This window comes from Camelus dromedarius, chromosome 14 (assembly GCF_036321535.1).
Source record: "Camelus dromedarius isolate mCamDro1 chromosome 14, mCamDro1.pat, whole genome shotgun sequence".
NCBI lineage: Eukaryota > Metazoa > Chordata > Mammalia > Artiodactyla > Camelidae > Camelus > Camelus dromedarius.
This window is the reverse complement of record NC_087449.1, coordinates 14,002,038-14,022,977: the sequence shown is the minus strand read 5'-3', so window position 1 is coordinate 14,022,977 and position 20,940 is coordinate 14,002,038. Positions and strand designations below refer to the sequence as shown.

At 38.2% G+C, this 20,940-nt stretch overlaps 1 protein-coding gene across 12 annotated transcripts in view; it reads left to right on the top strand.

Annotated features, from left to right (window-relative positions):
* Nucleotides 1–20,940, top strand: part of ST6GALNAC3 (ST6 N-acetylgalactosaminide alpha-2,6-sialyltransferase 3) — a 548,516-nt gene that overhangs the window by 330,135 nt on the left and 197,441 nt on the right. Inside the window, exon 5 of one of the 12 annotated variants that reach the window (XM_064493444.1) lies at nucleotides 433–7,569. The exons of the other annotated variants lie outside the window; for them this stretch is intronic. Coding sequence (XP_064349514.1) covers nucleotides 433–435 — 3 coding nt within the window. The 3' untranslated portion in view covers nucleotides 436–7,569. Of the gene's footprint in view, nucleotides 1–432; nucleotides 7,570–20,940 lie in introns of those variants that run through there. 12 annotated transcript variants of the gene reach the window in all.

Sequence of the window (20,940 nt, the reverse complement as noted above, 5' to 3'; positions counted from 1 at the left end):
CTGTCTTCCTCTCTCTCCTCTTTTTATATCATTAAGCACCCTCGTGCTGCAACAAAACAAAGATTTATTTCATTCTATTTTTTATTGAAGTAGAGTTGATTTACTGTGTTGTGTTATTTTCTGATGTACAACATGGTGATTCAGTTATACAGTTATATATATATTCTTTTTCATTATAGGTTATTACAAGATATTGAATATAGTTCCCTGTGCTGTACAGTAGGACCTTGTTGTTTATCTGTTTTATATATAGTAGTTTGTATCTGTTGATTCCAGACTCCTAATTTATCCCTGCTCCGTTTCCCCTTTGATAACCGTTAAGTTTGTTTTCTATGTCTGTCAGTCTGTTTGTGTTTTGTAAATAAGTTCATTTGTGCATTTTTTTAGATTCCTCATATGTGATATATGGTATTTGTCTCTCTCTTTTTGAAGTAATGCCATTTGCAGCAGTATGGATGGACCTAGAGATGATCATACTAAATGAAGTAAATCAGAGAAAGAAAAAGCAAGTTTTAAGCTTCTCTTCTTGCCTTTATGTTTGTTAACGCTTTTCATCCTACGTGTAACTGTGGTCCCCACTTTGCCTCCTTCATACCTCTCCATGGGTCACATCTGGTGCCTCCCCGAGGCTCTGAAGTGCCACCCCTTCAACAAAGCCTCCCTGCTCTGCTCGCCTCTGGGCAGAGTGAGCCTGTCTTTCCTCTGGGCTCTCCTACTTCGTGAATATGGGCCCAGTTGTGGAACAGAGTAGCTCTTTGAGTAGGTGTCTTCCTGCCCAGCTAGAACATGAGCTTTCCTGAGGGCAAAGGGCAGTTTTATCCTTTTCATATCTGTAAACACTGTGCTCAATAAATATTAACTTGGAAATCAGAAAAGCAGTGATACTATGAGCCAAGTGTCCCACAGTTTACTTTTTCTTCTTTGAAATAAGGACTCATTGCCACACACCCTTTTTGAAGGTTGAATGGATGCTGAGATGTGGTGTTTGGAGATGTCTGAAGGCTTTCTGTAATAACACAGTAACTCTTCCATAGTAATCCTCTCAGTAACTCTTTGCCTCAACTTTGGTCAAGATAAGTGATGTCCTTGGAGGGCATGAAATATCATATATTATTTGTTTTCTTGTCACAGCTAAAGGGGAGAAGTGAGTCCTGGGAAAATGTTGTAGTAAAAAGTCTTTGCAAAAGAGTTACTGTCATGACAAAGCTAAGCTGTTTCAAGAGGCTCTTAACTCTCCCTAATATGTATAGCTTAAAATAAAACCTAATGTATAGAAATGAAAAAAGGAAGTTTGTTTGAAAAGGCTTGGGCTTTGAAAAGCTATGCTTTAGGCTTTCAATTTCTCTGTATATGCTTCAGTAACTCTTCAGGATTTAGGAGTATGTAGGCATTGGGTTATTTATTGCTGTAGGCTGAAGCATGTACTTTTGCAAAAGTATATTATCTCTGAAACTCTTTATGACCTCTCACCCACCCACTCTCATTCATATTCAGTTGCCACTAAACCCATTTCGCAACCAACTAAAGATGCAATAACATACATGATGTTAAGGAAATCCGTAGAGAGCATAGCTGTATTTTTCTTATTGGGAATCATGCAGCTAGTAACCATTAGATAAGCACCAAATCCACGTAAAGGTACATTGCTGGACACCGAGAATCCAAGAGTGAAAAGGAAAAGGAGCTTCTAACACATCAAAGGCAACAAGCACCAAAATGGCCGTGTAAACAAGACCCAGCACTAGGAAAGAGGACAGAATTAAATTTAACTGATTAGAAATAGCTCCTCTTACCAGTAGTGTGACTTCGGACATTTCACTTAATCTCTGTGTGCCTCACTTTTCTCTTCTGTAAATAGAGATGATAATATTACCACCTCATTGGATTTAGTGGGGATTGAATTAATGTATATGTGTCAGTCCCTGACACCAAGTATGTGCTCAATAAAATATAAATATGATTGGTTTCACAAAAGATATTCTGGACTTTTTAGGAGGGAAGATAAGAAAGGACTTCCCAGGCAGAGGTAGCAGTTTGAGTGAAAACAAAGGCATGAAGGTATGAAATGTGCTGGAGAGGAGTTCAGTGTTGGTGGAATTTCTTTTAATGGAAAATATTAGGGGATGCCCTGGAAGTGTAGTCAGGCACCAGATGAGAAAGGGCATCATATGCCAGATCAAGCATTTCTGACCCTGATGTTTGTATTTTCAAAAAGTGAGTTTTGTGGCAGAAAGTGATGTTTTATAAATGGAGTACAGCCAAGGAGCCCAGTTAGGGTCACTAAATGGTTATTACAATAGCCCAAATTAAAGCTGATGGGGACAGGACACGTTGCCATAGAAAGGCAACAAGAACCAGGATTTGAAAGCAGAGGCCATACCAAGGGCAAAATGCCCACCACAGGTATATCCTTTCTCTTTTCGAAAAAATAGAACTGTATTTGATAAAATCTTATTGTTCCTTATCAAATTCTGTTTCAGATTTTTACCTTCAAACCATGCAGGAACATTAGGGCCTCATGAACTATAATTGATTAATTTTATGACTCACTTTTTAAAGTAAATGGAAATTTTAAATTTGTTTTTTATCATGAGCAGCCTTGTCTGGCAGTGACTAGGCAGAGGAAATAGGATAAAAGATGTACTTTTGTGGGGGAGCTACTGAGTAGAAAGAAAAACAAAAAGCAATGTGGACACAAAGCCTTAAGGAAGTATGAGAGAATGTGGGTTTGCTCAACTCAAAAGATTGAATAAAGGTGTATGGACCTATAGTTTTATTTTAATGATAATAAATATTATTTGTTGGACGCCAACCTTATGCCAATCTCTGGGCTGTGTATTCCGTACATTATCTCATTTGATTGTCTCAGTAACCCTATGAGTCAGGTACAACTATCACCTTTATTTTACAAGTAAGACAAGTAAGCTTCAGAAAGATTATGTTACTTGCCTAAGCTACCAGGCAAAAGAACGATAAGGGGGAAAAATGTGCTCAAGACAAGATTTTAACCCAGATTTGATCTTACAGCCCACACACTTAGATGTCCTCTGCTATGAGCACCCAAAACTCATTAGTGGGAAATAACTATGTGAAAAGCTGAACAATTTCCAGTTGAGACAGATGCTATTATCCGTCATCAAATATGGGTCTTTCTCTGGCCAAGAACTCCGAGGACACACTTGGGAAGGGTAAACTTCCCTTGACGCCCATGCCAATCTTCAGGCATTTTGAGTTCTCCGAACAACCCTTTGAGGAGCTTTCACTCATCAGTTTATAAGAGCTTTTTGCCGCCACATTTATTTCTTCCCATCCTCTCTAAGTACCAATGTGCAGGTGCATGGAGCCAGTAGTGGGACTGAGTAGGAAAGGTCTCAGAGTCAGAGGTAAGGGACCTGTAACTGTGTGTCCTGGGTGAAGCAGCATCAGTCGTAGTTTCCCCTTTCATATAATGAGTCCATTTCCCCCTTATAATCTAATAATTAGTTAGCTGTACATTTGCCACCTGGAATTTATCTACAGAAATACTCCACTGCAAGCTGATTACCTCCTACCTCAATTGTCTCCTCTACTAGTTGACGTGTACTTAGAGACTACACACTAATTTTCACATTTCCATGAGCAGAACACAAACACAAAGGTAAACCTGACACATCCCAAATAATACAGTGTATTCTATAACCCACAGTAAGTGACCGCCTGATTTTGCACTCTTTTGAATTGCCCACATCACGTTTGCGTTCATTAGCATGACATGATTCAGAGTTGACTGGATTAGTTTTATTCCATACACATTCAAGAGGCAATCTATCTGTGCTGTGAAATAACTCATCTTGCACTTTATTGAGCCATGGTGTGGACTAGGGGAAAAAGTATTAGGTGCTTCTTTTTGCTCAATCAATCAATCAATCAAGAATGCATACCCATTTTTTCCATCTGTCCCAGAGCTGATCTGTTATCTGACGGGAACCTCCATCTTGCACCCAGCCTGGCGTTATTCACATAGCACCCAGCAAGGGGCCCGACTCGGTGGGCATCTTGACACTACCCCTTTAAGGATACCTGTTTTGACTGTCACCAACAGCATGTGACTGCTAATCCAAAAATGGATTTCTTTCATGGAATTTAAGACTCAAAAATTTGAGTGGAAATAACTCTTTCACCAGACTCCTAGGGAACGCAGCCCTCATTTTTCACACATAGGACTGCTGAGGAAGGCCAAAATGGTCTCCTACTGTGTTTAAGATCTTTCCTTTTTTCTTTTTAAATTACTGGCTCTCTGTAGCATCCTTCTGTGATCTGTGACATCTATAGTATCACAGTTGTGATTACTCAAGATTTCTGTTCCTTGAAGTCTCAATTTCTGAAGTCTTAAGAGCACCAGCTTGGTTTTATTCCAGCACATTTACTAGTATACTTTTGAATTATAAGATCCAAGTGTCTTGGCCAAACCAAAGCCAAAGGCAGAGCTGTCATTGTTAATTCAAACAGCTTCTGGGACGGTTTAAAGCAGTGCTGTCCAACTTGGCCTTGAAGAGCGATGACTCCATCAGCTCATTCAGCCTGGAGTTGGGAGGGCTCTGCCTCCTGTCTGCAAGAATGTATTGCAGAGTTCGAGGCAGGACTTCTTAGAAAGTCCTGGGCAGAGAACTCATGGCCCTCTGTAATTCCTAAGTGTCTTTCCCCTCCTCTAAGCTACCCCCATCAAAAATCCCTACGCCAAAAAGAATCTTACTTTCTATTTTCAATAACTTTGGCTAACGTGTGCAGGGGCCTGTGGTTTAACTTGCTTGGCCTTGTCAAGTTTTTAAAGCATAGTCTGATGCTCTACAAAAATTATTTGATGAAATTTGAAACAAAATCATTTGAAAATGAAGGTATGATAGGAAATAGCCTTCTAATCTTGACTTATGCATTACAGAGAGGTGAGGCTCCCACTCAAGGGAGATGGCAGGAGAGTTATACTTCACGTGAAGTGCTGTTTACTCTCACTCTCTAGGGGACTCTATAATGGGTGCAATTTGGCATCTTAACTGTGGAAAATAGTGTTTCCAATCATTTCTCAACACAAATTTTCATTATGGTCGTTTTACTAGGTAATTCAGACCAATGTTTCAGGTAACTGGAATTGACTTCCTACTTCTCACAGGATTAGAAGCAAAGAAGTTGTCACCTTTCTAGAGACGGAGGGTTAGCTTTTAATTTGTGCTGGATCTGACCAGCTATAGGCTCCATCCACACCCAGGGTTTTTCCTTTCCAGTGAGTCAGCTGCTAGCTGCTAGCTGCTAGCACGGGAACCAGTCTTTAGCATTTATCTCTCTAGAAATTGATCAGATTTTAGATCCTTTGAGTTAGATAAAGGGATATTAGAAGATATTTTTTCAATCTACCCATTTTTCTGAAGCTGGATGCTCTAAATATATTCCCCAATTCTCTCATACATCTTCTACAACATTTGCTCACCCATTTATTTAATAGTTTTTACTTGATGCCAGTTCAAGGTCATGCTCTGTGCGAGGCACACAGTCCAGTGAGAGACAGGCAAGTTTGTGAAACACTGTGGTGAAACTGGAGAAGTCTTCAGGAATCAGCTCACGAAGAGCCTCATAAGCCATTCTAATCTTGAAAAGAATGTTGAAAATTCCCAGCAGATAAAAATGGCAATAATGTTATATACATTTGCATAGGACCTTTATTTTCTAAACTGTTTTATTGCTTTTGATGTCATTGGATTTCCATGTCCGCCCTGTGATGTAAGGAGAGGATATCTTTGTCTCTCCTGATTAAGATAAGGAAAAGGATGCTTATCCAAGGTCACTCAGCTGGAGAGAGACAGAGCTGTGGATGCCTAAATCAAAGATATGTCATCCATCAGTCTCTGCTTACGCACTTGGAACGTTAGGGGTGGTATTCCTGCTAACAAACCTGTGTGCTCGTGGGCAAGTGCTTGTGTTATCTAGAAGATGCCTGGGCCATCTCTCTGCCCTTGGCAATGCTCACCACGGTGCCTTCAACCTAGTCAATGCTCAGCAAATGACTTTCTGTGTGAGGTAGTATACACAGTCTGGATTTCACATCGTAAGTCTCCTTTATTTTTGTCCTTAGGGAAAAAAATAAAACATCAAAAAATCAATGAGGAGAAACTAGCTGTCTAATGTGTGAGCAGAGATTGTTTGTTTATTTATTTGATGCATTCTGACTGTCCTAAACACCTAGGGATGTCTTTACCATTGCAGGGACTACCAAGTGCATAGAATAGTGTCAGGGCTCTGGTAGGAAATCACTAACATTAGTCCTTTTCCACTTTCCACTGTTCCCTGTGCTCAGGAAAAAATGAACAGAGGAACAGCATCTAACAGGAAGCAGAGCCACAGCAGGGAGTAGTTCCGGCCCTTTCTTAACCAGCTGGGGAGCCTTGTGTCCTCTGCTTATTAGACTGAATCAAGACTTACTTCCTTGTATGATCAAGGACCACAAACTTACTCGGGCTCCTCCCAGTCACCCCTAGCTCAGAAGATTTTGGTCATCAAACTACAATTCTTAAGCAATATTTTTTTTCCATTTCTCCATTTTATTAATCAAAGACTTACAAAAATGCCAACAGAGCTGCTGATTTGTCTGTAGTTGGTATGTACAGTTAGTTTGTAAATCCAGAATTTCTGATAAGCTTTGATAGCAGTTGAAAATGGTTTTCCAACTTGGTGAGAACTTCAGAGACTAGTTGGAACCATTTAAGTTGCGACCTGGGAGCATCTCCTCCAGGAAGCCTCTGATGCCCATGCTGGTCCAAGTGTGTCAGAGAACCCTACACATAACAATATCAGTGCTGTTCAAAGTGTGGTCCCAGGCCTGTAGCATCAGCATCTCCTGGGAATGAGTTAGAAAAGCAAATTCTTGGGCCCTGCTCCAGACCTGTTAATCAGAAACTCTGACTGGGGCCCTGAAATCTTTGTTGAAACAAGCCCTCCAGGTAATTCTGATGCATGTTCAAGTTTGAGAAGCCCTGCATCTTACTGACAAACCCATCGTATCAAAACTGTCAGCTTGGGGTGGGAGAGGGTATAGCTCAGTGGTAGAGCACATGCTTAGAGTGCACAAGGTCCTGGGTTCAACCCCCAGGACCTCAATTGAAAAAAAAAAAAACAAAAACCTGTCAGTTTATATGTGTGCCTCCACTCTGGACTAGAAGTTGTTTAAAAAACGGTTTTTCCGGTGATAGTAATTGCCTTGTATTTTTACTTGTATAGTTTTCTAAGTAGTCCGTCAGCACTGCCATGTGCACATCAATATTTTTTCCTGAGTATCAAACGTATGCCACACCTAGACAAGGTGTCCTCCGGGCCTCTCACATAGTTGTCATTATAGGATCCACACGTCACGTTTGTTGTTGCATCTCTGGTTCCCGGACCCTTTTCTTACTCTTTCCTAGTAAATCCTTCATCTTGCTGAATTACATCATCCAGGAGCTTCCTAAGAATGGATGGATAAGAGAGATAAGTTGTTTTGCATTTTTTTTGAAACGGTCTTGAGTCTCCCCTCACACTGGATTGATAGTTTGTTAAGAATATTATTTAGCTGGGAAGTTGTTTCCCTAAGATACTATTTTAATTTTGGGCTCCTTTGTGCCTAAACTGATGTTTTTCTCATTAGGAACTTTAAGAATTTGTCTTCATCTCTGGAGTTAAGATACTTCCGTGTGATATGCTTAAGTGTGGGTTTTAAATGAATTGTGCTATGCTTCAGTCAGCAGTTTGAATATGGAGATTCTGGTTTGTTCTTACACTCTGGGAAATTTTCTTAAATTATTTCTTTGATAATTTTATCCTGTCTAGTTTTTTTCATTTCTCTTTCTGGAACTTCTGTTAATCCTATATTAGATAAAGCTTTGTTCTTTGGGTTTTTCTTCTTTCTTTTCTCTTTGTTCTTTTATTCTGCTTTTGGGCAGATTTACTTAAATGTATATTCCAATGATTAGGTTTTAATATTCAGCTATTACATTTTTCCTGTTCAAGTGCTCTTTTGCATTCTTAGATGATTTCTGTTCCCTAACAGTCTGTTCTTATTTTATGGGTGCAGTATCTTTTTTATTTACATCATGTCATTACACTTTTTCTGTTTCCTGCACATATTATGTGTATATATTATTTTTTACTGTTTCCTGTTTTTCTGTTTGTCTTGATTTTTGGCTTTCATTTTAGAAGCTTTTCCATTTTATGGCAATCTTTTGCTGCTGATTTATGTTTAAGAATAAAGCAGAGAATAAAAGCTGATTGAAAGTTGTGTATTGGGTGGACGGTTTTTTGCTTTTGTTTCTGTTTTTATTGAAATTTAGTTCATTTGCAATATTGTGTTAGTTTCAGGTGTACAGCAAAGTGATTCAGTTTTTTATATATGTGTATATATTTTTCAGATTTTTTTCCATTATGGGTTATTACAAGATGAATATTATTCCCCTGTTATACAGTAAATCCTTGTTACTTATCTATTTTATGGATAATAGTTAGTATCTGTTAATTCCATACCCCTAATTCCACCCTCTTCCCCTTTGGTGAGTGTAAGTTTGTTTTCTATGTCAGCATACTTCAGCTTTCTATGTCGTGGTAGTTTGGCCTTGCTGAGCCAACTTTTCTTGAGGAATCAATTCATTATATGTAGGTTTTACTCTAAGGAGTCATACAGTTTCTTCAGGAAGCCCCTCAGTCTCCTGGGGTTGTAACTTTGTTGGAATGCTGAGGACCTTGCCATTCAGTGTTCATGTTTGGGAGTTTCAGCTACAAGGTTTGTGCCCACTGTTCTTTATTTCATTACTCTAGGTGAGAACTCTGCCTCCCCTCTGGAGGATGAGCACGGCTGCATGACCATTTTCTAAGTACTTTGAACCAATACTCCATCCCTCTTTCAGCCCAGCATTTTGCTTTGTCTTTTAGGGTGCCTTGGATTCTTAGTCTGACTGTTACTATCCCTATAAATGAAGGTCGCTTAAACTTCCAGAGCTTCCTTACCCTTCTCTATAAAATGCCAGCCTCACAAGGACATTGTGAAGATTGGATGAACTGTATATGTAAAAGCACTTTGTGAACTAACTTGAAAGCACACTACGCTTCTGCAGTAAGACTGTGACTTCTCCGTAAGGGCTGCTTTTCCACCAGCATGCCCAGTGCTACTTTCCTGCAGATTTGTGTGGTGTGCTGCACTTTACAAAGTGCTTTGAAGACAGAGGAGCATGAACTTGTCCCTTCAGTGTCTGGAAGCCAATGAGAAATTTCTCCTAAGTCTTGTATAGTCTTAAAAATACACCTGGATCTTGCATCTTGCTCCATAATGTATCTGTTTTAACATAAAAGTAATGTTCTTAGATCCCTTATCATGTAGAGAAACTGACAATTCAGGAAGATGTACTGTATTATTTCTGGGATTTATATACTCCTAGCATGTCAGTGAATATCCTTAGGAGTGAGCATACCTCTGCTTAAGTTGTACAGAAACAACTTATAAGCTATCAGTTTGGAGAAATTTGGTCCCTTCCCTTTCCTTGTTTTTAAACTTCGATTCAAGATAGTCTGACAAATTAAAATAGTGTCTTTGGACAATAAGTCATCACTGTCTAATAGAGAGAAATATGGGGTGGAATGGAAACGGCTGTGTGCTACTGGGGGGAGCAGCTTATTACAAGTATGTAGACATGCTTGGTCCCTGTCGCTATCCAAAAAATTAAATTGCCAGGGGAGCAGAGAAGAAAATTAGCAGTGTTCCCATAATTCAGGGGAGAAAAGTGGTGACACTGAAAGCAGAAATTATGAGCTATGCTCATTTAAATAAATACAGATAACAAAATGTGAACTTGGTTGAATGCACCCAGTCTGTTTTATTTTTTGTACATCCACTACAAGGAATAGCATCCTATACTGATTGTTTTAAAACGGAAAGATTGGCTACTTCTATAAGGTGTTTTAACATTTTCAGTGCTGTGGGATAGTTCCCATAAATTTTTCTCTTCTTTAATCTCCATCAATCTCTTACTTCTAGCCATCCCAAGTAAATATCCAATCTAAGTGAAAACCATGTTCATGCTTAGAAAGACAGTTATTTATTTTTGGTTTTGTTTTTATTGAAATTTAGTTCATTTACAATATTTTGTTAGTTTCAGGTGTACAGCAAAGTGATTCAGTTTTTTATATATATGTATATATTTTTCAGATTTTTTTCCGTTATGGGTTATTACAAGATGAATATTATTCCCTGTGTTATACAGTAAATCTTTGTTACTTATCTATTTTATGGATAGTAGTTAGTATTTGTTAATCCCATACCCCTAATTCCACCCCCTTCCCCTTTGGTGAGCATAAGTTTGTTTTCTATGTCAGTGAGTCTGTTTTTTCTTTTTTGTATATAGATTTACTTGTATTACTTTTAGACTCCACATATAAGTGATATTGTATAATATTTTTCTTTTTGTGTCTGGCTTATTTCATTTAGTATGATGTTCTCTGGGTCTATCCATTTTGCTACAAATGGCAATATTTCATTCTTTTTTATGGCTAAGTAATATTCCATTGTATATATACATGTCTTCCATCAACCAGTCTTCTTAAACCAGTCCTCTGTTGATAGGCTTTTGGGTTGTTTCCATGTCTTATATATTGTAAATAGTGGTGCTGTGAACATTGGGGTACATGTATCTTTTCAAATAAGAGTTTTCATCTTTTCTGGATATATGCTGGATCATATGGTAGCTCTATTTTTAGTTTTTTGAGAAACCTCCATACTGTTTTCCTAAGTGGCTGTACCAATTTACATTCCCACCAACAGTGTAGGAGGGTTCACTTTTCTCCACACCCTGTCCAGCATTTGTTATTTGTAGACTTTTTAATGATGGCCATTCTGACAGATGCTACCTCATTGTGGTTTTGATTTGCATTTCTCTAATAATTAGCATCTTTTCATATACCTGATGGTCATCTGTATGTCTTTTTCGGAGGAATGTCTGTTTAGGTCTTCTGTGAATTTTTTGATTGAATTGTCTTTATTTTATATTGAGTTGTTAGAGCTGTTTGTATATTTTGGAAATTAAGCCCTTATCAGTCACATCACTTGCAATATTTTCTCCCATCCTGTAGGTTGTCTTTTCATTTTGTTGACGGTTTCCTTTACTGTGCAAAAGCGTTTTAAGTTTGATTAGGTCCCCTTTATTTATAGCAAACACAATTTGATGCAAAGCCTCTAGACGCTTTCAAACATGTTTCTGCCCTTAAGCACTTCCCTCAACTCTATATAGAACTTCTGGAGCTGCCATGGTGTGTCTGTGTTAAAATACAAATAATATAAAAGTTCCCATTTTAATCATTTTAAGGCATATAATTCAGTGGTATTGAGTACATTTAGAATGTGTAACCATCACTACTATCTAGTGTCAGACCATTTTCATCACACACAAGGAAGAGCCATATCTCTTAAGCAGTTACTCCTTATTATCTTTTCTCCAGACCCTACATTCACTCATTAATCTGCTCTCTGTCTATGAATTGGCTTATTTTGAATATTTCATATAAATGGAATCATACAATATGTGGTCTTTTGTGTTTGGCTTCTTTCACTTAGCATGATATGTTCAAAGTTCATTTATGTTTTAGCATTTATCAGTACTTTATTCCTTTTAATGGCTGAATAATATTCCATTTAATAGATATACCACATTTATTTATCCATTCATCAGTTGATGGGCATTTGAGTTATTTCCTTCTTTTGTCTATTTTGAATAGTGCTGCTCTGAATATTCTTGTACAGGTTTTGTTTGAGTACCAATCTCCAGTTCTTTCAGGTATATACTTAGGAGTGGGATTGCTGTGCCTTATGATGATGCTATGTTTAACTTATGGAGGAACTGCCAAACTGTTTTATACAGCGACTGCACTATTTTACATTTCTACTAGCAATGTATGAGGGTTCCAATTTCTCCATATCCTTGTCAACACTTGTTGTTTTTCTTCTTCTTTTTTAATAACTGTCATAATCCATATGAGTTGGCATCTTGTTGTGGTTTTGGTTTGCATTTCCATAATGGCTAATGAGATTGAGCATATTTTCATGTGCCATTTACATATCTTCTTTGGAGACATGTCAAACCTTTTGCCCATTTTTAAAATGTATTTGCCTTTGTGCCATGATGTTTTAAGCATAAAACCTGAGACAAAATGGAAGCTACTGGTCTGTCATTGTATTAGATATCACACAACTTGGGAAAATCTCAAGGATAAATTTTGCTAAGTTCTTTGTCCGCTATTCACTAAAAAGTCCCTTTCTCATTTCTTTCCCTTTGATCATTGGTCCCCTGGGTCCGTCTGTCAAGAAACAAGGCAACCTTTGATTCCAGCAAATAAATGACGTACTGCAGAGCCAAGCCCCACTATCGCATCTGAAATTTCAGCACTGTGGGTTTCCAGGAGTCAGCATTGCCTTCAAAGACAATTGTTAAATGGGCCTGGCTTCAGTCTTGTTTATTTGCATTAGAAATTGCTGTAAGCAGTAACAAGGTCATAACCCAAACCAGCATCCTCTTATCTTTCATTTACTTTATTTAATACATAGAGATGGAGTCTTTTTTTTTTTTTTTTGCATTCTTTTTTTATTGAAGTATAGTCAGTTTACAATGTTGTGTCAATTTCTGGTGTACAGCATAATGTTTCAGTCATACATATACATACTTTTTTTTTATATTCTTTTTCATTATAGGTTACTACAAGATATTGAATATAGTTCCCTGTGCTATACAGTATAAACAGCAGTTGTTTATCATTCCATTGTGGTTCCCTCTTTATGTTTCCAGTTGAAGATGATCTTTTTTGCTAGGCTCTAGTCTTTTTTTTCCCAGTGGTTGTTTAGCAGTCAGTTGTGGTTTTGTTGTAATCATGAGAGCAGGCGACCTCGTGGTCTTACTACTCCACCATCTTGATGGAAAATCAAGATGGAGTGTTTAAAGAGCATTTCTTTTTCTTCTTCATGTTGTCAGAATCATTCTCAATGGAAACATTTAGCCTGATCATGGGGCTGAATTACATTTTAGATCCAGTGACTAGGTCAGGGACTCAGAATTTCTGATTTCCTTTAAGCATTTTGGGTAAATGGGTAGAAGGAGTGGTAGCAGATTTTACCATGGGTGGGTTAGGCTTCTGTAGTCAGGTGAGTAGGAGTAATGTTTGTGATCATTCTATTTGAGCATCTTATATTTATTGAAGTAAGATCATAGCACAAAAATATATAACTTAGGAAACCTGGAAGTGGACATTGAATCTTAGCAGTCAAAATTGGTCATTGTCTTATTTAACCTGACTCTTCTTTTTTCTCCTCACCTATAAAATTGTTCCTCACGGTGCTCCACCTCTGCTGGTAGATCACATTCTCCGCAGACACCTCTAACGCTGCGAAACACGTAGTGATCAATGATTGGCTATCAGTTTGAATCTCGGCACAATTTGTGAGCTGTGCTTTATATTTTTTCTCCCCTTGTAGTTGCCCATGGCAGACTTTGCGTTTTGATAACTCTTCACTCCTTATTTTACATGTCATCTCTAAGTAACTATACCCTGAGCCCTTAAGCCTCAAAAGCATCAAAATATTTAAAATCACACAGTTAAACACTTCAGATAATAGTATTAAAACTTCAGGAGAAGATACGCCAGACCAGTGATGTTTCGTATCAGAGCCTTGATCCCACATCCTTCTTCTCTAAAGACTTCTGGCCTTGCCCTCTGTCTCAGCATGGATATCTGCCATGTTTGTACAAGTTCAGGGGGACCCAGCCTCAAAAAGTTCAGTCATTCAGGATACCATTTTGCAAGGGAGCTCTTGCCACCAGCTTTGAGGGAGAAAGCAGAATGACGAACTCGCTGCTGACGGTGATAGTGATAACAGCAGTGAGCATGTGCTGGGTTCCTGGTGCTGTGCTGAGCTCCTTACTGTACATCATCCTGCTTCATCCTCATCACAGCTCCACTAGCTGGGTATCATTACCTTTTCATTTCACAGATGGAGAGACTGAGGCTCAGAAGGTTGTTCAAGGTTACTGAGGTGGTAGAAGGCAGAAAAAGGATTGAGACCTCAGTTACCCTGACTGAAGCCCTGAAAAGGCAAGCTGGGCAGGTTCTTGACTCGCATATCTTAGCATGAGCTCTTGTGGGCCGTGTACCTGACTTTCCCAGTCATGCTGGCCACACGGTCTTCTGTTTCCCTGGCATATCATACATCTAAAGCAGCTGTTGTCCTTCATATAGGAATTATCTGCACCCTTGTCTCCACCTTCGCAGACTGTGAACATCTAGTGTCGTGCTGTGTCTTCTGTCTCTTTGTATTCAGGACACAACGCAGAGCAGGAACTCAAAGTCTGTGGAATGAATCGTTGAATTAATGGGGAAAAATGTGTATGTGAGTGAATTAATATGTTATTTCCTGTTCTGTCTCCCAACTCTTAATATAAAATGGGCCCAGCCATGTTCATAGGTCCCTGGATAAATGATTCTGTTGTTTTTCTCTATGGTTTCTTCAGTCCCCATTATTTCTTTTTTAGGTTGCCTTGTACTTTCTTATTTTTCACAGTTGGCACTTATATGTAAGCTAAGCCAAATTGAGCCTTTTAAAATTGTAGGTCTCTACTCATTAGTGGGTCTTGAAATTAATTTAGTGGGTAGCAGTCGGCATTTTTTAAAGAAATAAATGGATCAGAAGAGCATGCAATTTATCAGTATGCATGGGACTTAGAAAGACACTGTATTTGTTTCAGATGGATGGATAAATAGAAGGTTCATATGTATCAGTAGCACTGATTAAATATCATATATTAAGGCAAGTTTGAAGCAGAGCAAATGCCACATTGACATTTAGGAAATTGTATTTCAAAATGTTTGACCACCATCTGCACTAAGAGAAACATTTTATACTGTGACCCAGCATATATCTGAGTGTATACTAGATTGCTATGTGAAGTTTATTGCTTACTGTTTGAAATACACTGTCCTTAATGACATCCCAATGTGTGACTTGTGACCAAACATCACTTGTCCTGCTTAAACAGTTCCTAAAGTTTTATATTTAGTCAGCTTTTGTGAAAATTATGGCCAAGGTTTAGGAAGTTTAATCCCAGTACAATTATTTTAACATTGTCTGATCAAAAATAAAAGTACCATGGAGAATTTTAATAGGAAAAACACTGAAAGTTTAAAAAAATTTAATAGTGGAGGCTTAACTTTGAGATTCACAGAATTATTTCATTTTGTACCCCTTAAATGTGCTCCTCCAAACGTTAACCTGAAAGCACTGCTGCTTTAGGTAAATTGTGGGGCTCCATTTATATCAGTCAATAGCATTGATATAGGATTTAAACTTCAGCTTGCTCTGAGGGAGCCAGACTTTGCTGCGGAAAGCATTCATGTGCAGAGCTGCCTTGCACGGCTCATTGGCGATAAGACAGTTTTGACTTCACATGCCAAACTTTTGTCACTTTGTCTATTTTCATATTTCTCTATGACTCTGCAGAGACAAGCTTTTGATAGGTTTAGCAGCAAATTGAAAATGTTCTTCTTGAAAAAAATCCAATACTGAAGTGAATACCCAAGCAATACTGCTCTTCCAAAAACAAACATTTGGCGAGTGCTTATTCTGAGCAAAGTGATTGTTGGACAATAGGGTTACAAAGTGGCAAGATACAATCCCTGCTGCAAAGAATCATCTGGTCTAGGAGCTTTCCCACTTTAAGACTTGGTTTCATCTTGTCTGGGTCTATGGGTAGACTGAAGGTCCTCCATTTGCCCTTCCAGGCCCATTCTATGACCTTCACCTTGCTCTCTGCCCTGGGAGGTTGGCCCACATGGATTGCAGCCCAGGGCTCTCTTGATGTCTGTTCTCTGGTTGGGTTTAGCCAGTGGCTGCGCCAGCAGGAGGTCAGGGGGAGGAAGGAGAGAGAGGTAGAGTATTTAGTATCTCCGCTCCCTCTTTGCAAGGTCATGCCCGGCAGGCTCTGCTGCTGTACCGAGAATCCTAGCTCCCTTCAGGCACTCTCCTTACACGGTTGTTTCTGTGTCTGTGTTCCAGGGACCACTCCCCCTGCTCCTGTTCCTCCAGCGCCTCACTGCTACCAGGCCTGGGGTACAGCATGTAGCTGTGGCTTCTCTACCCTGCCCGCATCTTTCTAAATCATCCCTTCAGCGTCGTTTGTCTTGCCTGAGCAGCACTTTCACGCTAATGCTTTCCTTTAAGCCCTTCCAGTTCCCCTGTTATGCCTTAGCTAATTTTCTGACAGACACAGTTGAAACAATTTCAAAAGACTTATTTAGTTTTATATGTTTCCAGGAAGCTGTCTTATTAATCAATATGGAAAGATATTTAAAACCACAACCTCTGGTTCCTACAAATATATTTTATTTCTATCCAACAGATGCTTGAAAAGCTCAATAAATACTTGTGATTGTGGGTGATGTTGATCAAGACTCATGAAGCAGTCATAGCCTTTATTGTTAATCACCTGGTTCACTAGGCTTTGTGGGAAGTATCCTGGGAGGAAGAGCCTTGTGGAAGAGTGAGAGAACTGATCACTGCGCTAAATAATTTGCCACCAACCCCTAGTTTGTGAGTCCTAGTTGGGTGATGGCATGCGTTCTCAGGGAAGAATGAAAAAGGATGGGGTGATAATTTAATTCCCTGGCAAAAGCAATAGCAGAACCAGCGGCCATTTACTCATTGTCTGTTGTGTGCCAGGCATTGTACCAGACAGGCATCCTGTTAGAAACTTTATATTATTGTCCTGTTTAGTCATTATAGTTAACCTATGAGGTAGCTCTAAATTACATCTTATAGTTGGGGAAGCTGGGAGTTAAAGAGGGTAAGTGACTTGTTCACGATTGCACAGTTAGCTTCAGAACTAAGATTTGAACTCAGCCTCATCTAACTCAGAAGCATTCTTTCCACCATTCCATCCCCCAAAGCCTCTTTGTTTTCACCATCAACTTTGCCAGATACCTCATCTGCCTTCGTATTTGATCTAATCAAAGTTTCAAACATTTTTTAAAATGCAGGCATTCTGTAAATTGAAAAAAAATCTGATTGGGATCGATTTCCTCCCTTCAAGTGGTAAAAGAGGAGAGAGCATGGAGTTTGAGGGAGAAGGAGGAGGAATAAATGAATTATATATTAGTAAAGGACCTTGGAAACCCTCAGGTGAATAAGAAACACTGAATTGCCTGCATTTTAGATTTTGAGTCATCTGCCCTACAACCCTTTGAGACTTTCTCCTGATTCCAGATTTTGAACTTGTGTCCTTGGAGAATCAAAGGCTTTACCACTGACCAGCTGAGTCACGTCTGTGTGGTTTTAGAAGAACCATACCTACCCTTTATTTCCTTGAAAGCAAGCATTTCCCAGAGTGTCTGCACTAAGATGAGGAACTGAGGCTAAAAGAAAAGAGAAAGCCAAGCTGTCTATCTGAAAACTGTCAGTATCATCTCGATGGGGAGTTATCATGTTTTGACTTCAATGAAAGAGCAAAAGAAAGCAAGCCAGCCAGTTTTAAATTTAATTTATGGAAATACTACTACCGGCCTAAAGCATTCAGCAGTACAGCCGTTGATTCTTCTTTCTTGTTCCTTGGGGAGCCGTTGCTGTATTTGATATGGTGAACTTCAAATTGTCTTACTTTATCATTTAAATGTTATATCAGACATACACTGAAAGCAGCTGAGGAGTTGCACGCTCACTGGGGACAGACAGGAGAGTGTTTTTCTCTTCTTTTGGGAACAAATATTCCTTGGTTGACAGATTTTCCCCGTTGATGAAGGCTGCTGTTTTTTCCTATTCTTTTTCTCTCCTCCTTTGTCTTCACCACAGTGTCGCATTTCCCCAGTTCTGTGTGATGCACCAGGAGAGGGTAAATCATGATGTTCCGATTCTATGGTCTTTCTGAACCTCTGGGATTATTTTCTTTAACATAGTTGTTGGAAAGTCAGCTGTTACCTGCCAGAAAATAAAACAACCAATTTTTCATCCCAAGTTAAACAAACATTGAAAAATCAGCATTCTACAAGGACCATTAGCTTATGTATCACTGTAAAATGTTTTATGACTCTTGGTATAAAGGATGCTCATATAAAAATAAATAGTGTCATAACAAACATTTCTCCCTGTCATAGTTTATAATAGCCCTAATATCAAATAAATCTAAGTTGAATATTGTTAGTCTCCAGAAAAACTTGACCTTCAGTTTCAAATAGTTGGGTTAAATCATTGTGATGATGACACCAACTCTGAGATAAGGAGATACAAACTTGTGTCAACTCCCTAGATCATCTTTTATTTGGAAGAGGAGGGATGTCTTAATGATCCAAAATTGCTCTGGAGTGACCCATTTTATTTATGTATCTGTTTGTTCTGACTGCCTGCTCACCAAGTGAGAATCCTGCACATAGCTCTGGAGAGAGCAGCCCTTAGAAACACACAGGTTAAAAACCATGACCAGTGATCACTTTATATCCATCAATTAGAATTCCTTTTGAAAAGTGTAACAGTCACTGCTGGTACAATGCTGGGGAAACTGCAGAACTCACATCCTATTGGTAACAACATAATTGCTTTGAAAAGCATTTTGTCATACATTGAAGTGTCTGTATGCTGTGATACTGAATTTACACTTCTGGTAATTTAGCCTGAAGAAATCACTTGGAAGAATAAAAAAGCTAAGATGTTCACTGCACAATTTTTTATATTAGTGAACAGTTAGAAACAACTCAAGCACTCAACAAATGAGACTCTTTCAATTTTGAAAAATCTATGTGGATTCATATACATGAAGTCTAATTGGTGACATGTAAACTTTTATGATATATGGCTTAGTGAAAACTCATTTATGAGGATATGAAATTATTGCATGCATATGAAGAAATGTAATTTGGTAAAATGTGTTCAGATTTAGCTTTTAAATTTCATTTTTGTTTTATAGTGTTGCTTTGCATTTAACAATAATTAGGATCTAAAAACTACTTAACTGTAAAGATTAATATTAATGAGAAAGGTTTTACTTTTTTATTGGAAATTTGCTAAGATACCTGTAGTTGTTCAAATATAAGACTTTGAGGCCTGAAAGTGTCAAGGATTTGGAAAATCCTTTACATTTAATGATGAAATTTAAGCAAAGGGGAAACCAAATAGGTAAACAGAAGAGTTAGACATCTTTCCATGATAATGAAACCTCCTATTCTTGTTCTTTTTGGGGTTCTAAATGATGGTGCCTGTAGTAAGAATATCTCATTGGATAATTTAGACAGAAGTCATTTTTTTTAACATATTGCAGCAGTGTAGCTTGTGGCCATGAACTGAAAAATTCATATATGGTGGGTTAAATAGGCTTTGTGGGAGGGGCTCTATCCCAAAGAACCATAGGATAGAAAGGGAATATGAAAATATCCCTGCCACAAGGTCCTAGGTGTAATCCCCAGTATCTCCGTTAAATAAATAAAAACCTAATTACCTCCCCTACTTAAAAAAAAAAAAAAAAAAAAAGATAGAAAGAAAAGGAAACATCTGTGCCAGACTTGAATCAGACCTAAAAGCATCCAAGGAAAAAGACCTGTTGGAAAAAACCTAAATACCCAATAACAAAGATTGGTTAAGGAAAGCATGTTCTAGTCATATTATGGACTTTTATATTAAATGGGCATTGAAAGCAAAGTAGAAAAATATCTATTACTCAAGTAAATTTCAACAGTAAAGTTATGTGAAAAAAGTGAGATATAAAACAATGCATAGAAGATGACTCCAATTTTTACACTTTTGCTCATAAGAAAAAAGAAATTAAAAAGATATAAACTTGTCAATAGTGGTCATCTGAGAAGTAGAGTAGCAGGCAATCAATTCTCTATTCTCTATACCCGTCTTCTCCAATTTTCTTCTGCCTTAATTAGGAGAAAGTTGTTTGTAAACATTGTTTTTCTTAAATTGAGTTTAATACAAGTACTCAAATATGTAGTGATTGAACTGATGACTGAAACAATTTTAGAAAGAGGTAACATATGAATTAAAATAAAATGAAATAAGATGCAATTTTGATTGCATCAATTGACTGAATGTCTACAGTGGTGTGCAGATAAGGTCATTTGCTTTTTTATGTAACTCGACTGGTGAGTAGCTTGCATTGAAATGCCAAATATTGGTGTTTATGTTTATGCAAGCTCTTGCTGACACTCTTATATTTTTCTTTCCTTTTTTCTGAACATCTTTTTCGCTAAAATGATAGTGTTCTATACACTGGAATCAATCAGTCCTTCCTTTCTCCCTCTCCCCCTCCCTCCCTTCGTCCCTGCCCTCCTTCCAGCCTCCTTCTTTTCGGCTCTACAATAGTAGGCAGTGAATGAGGATGTGTTTAGCTCAGTTTGCCCATTTGTGACAAGTCTTGAGTTCATAAAATCTTTAAAACATGAATGTAGCATGCAGAAAAGACCCTCACTTAAGTCCTGGTTAGCAACTAGATAAAGCCTTTACCTCCGATTGTTTAGTGCTTATGATTTAAATAGTTCCTTGGATAACATCGAGGAACCTGTTGTTAGCCTTCTGGGTTCGTACAGTAAGAAACAAAAAAAATCCTCTAGCCTTGAATCTCACTTAATAGATCACCCTGCAGTGTTGTATTTTTTTTTTTTTTGGTTGTGAATATATTGAATATATTGAGGGAGATTTGCCCCTAGATTTGTCAGCTTCTCATCGCTGAATATGCCAGCCCTGCAGTTAACGAAGTGATGTAAACTCTCAAGGCTACTGCTTTCACCCACCCATCTAAAAGCACTGATAAATGGGGAGTTTAGTTATAGTTTTGTTCCTATTCTTTATTCTTTTTTTTTTTTTTAACCAAAAGATTTTGTCTTCGCTTGTTATACTGGCGGATCTAGACTCCTATCATTTGAGGTTGAGGG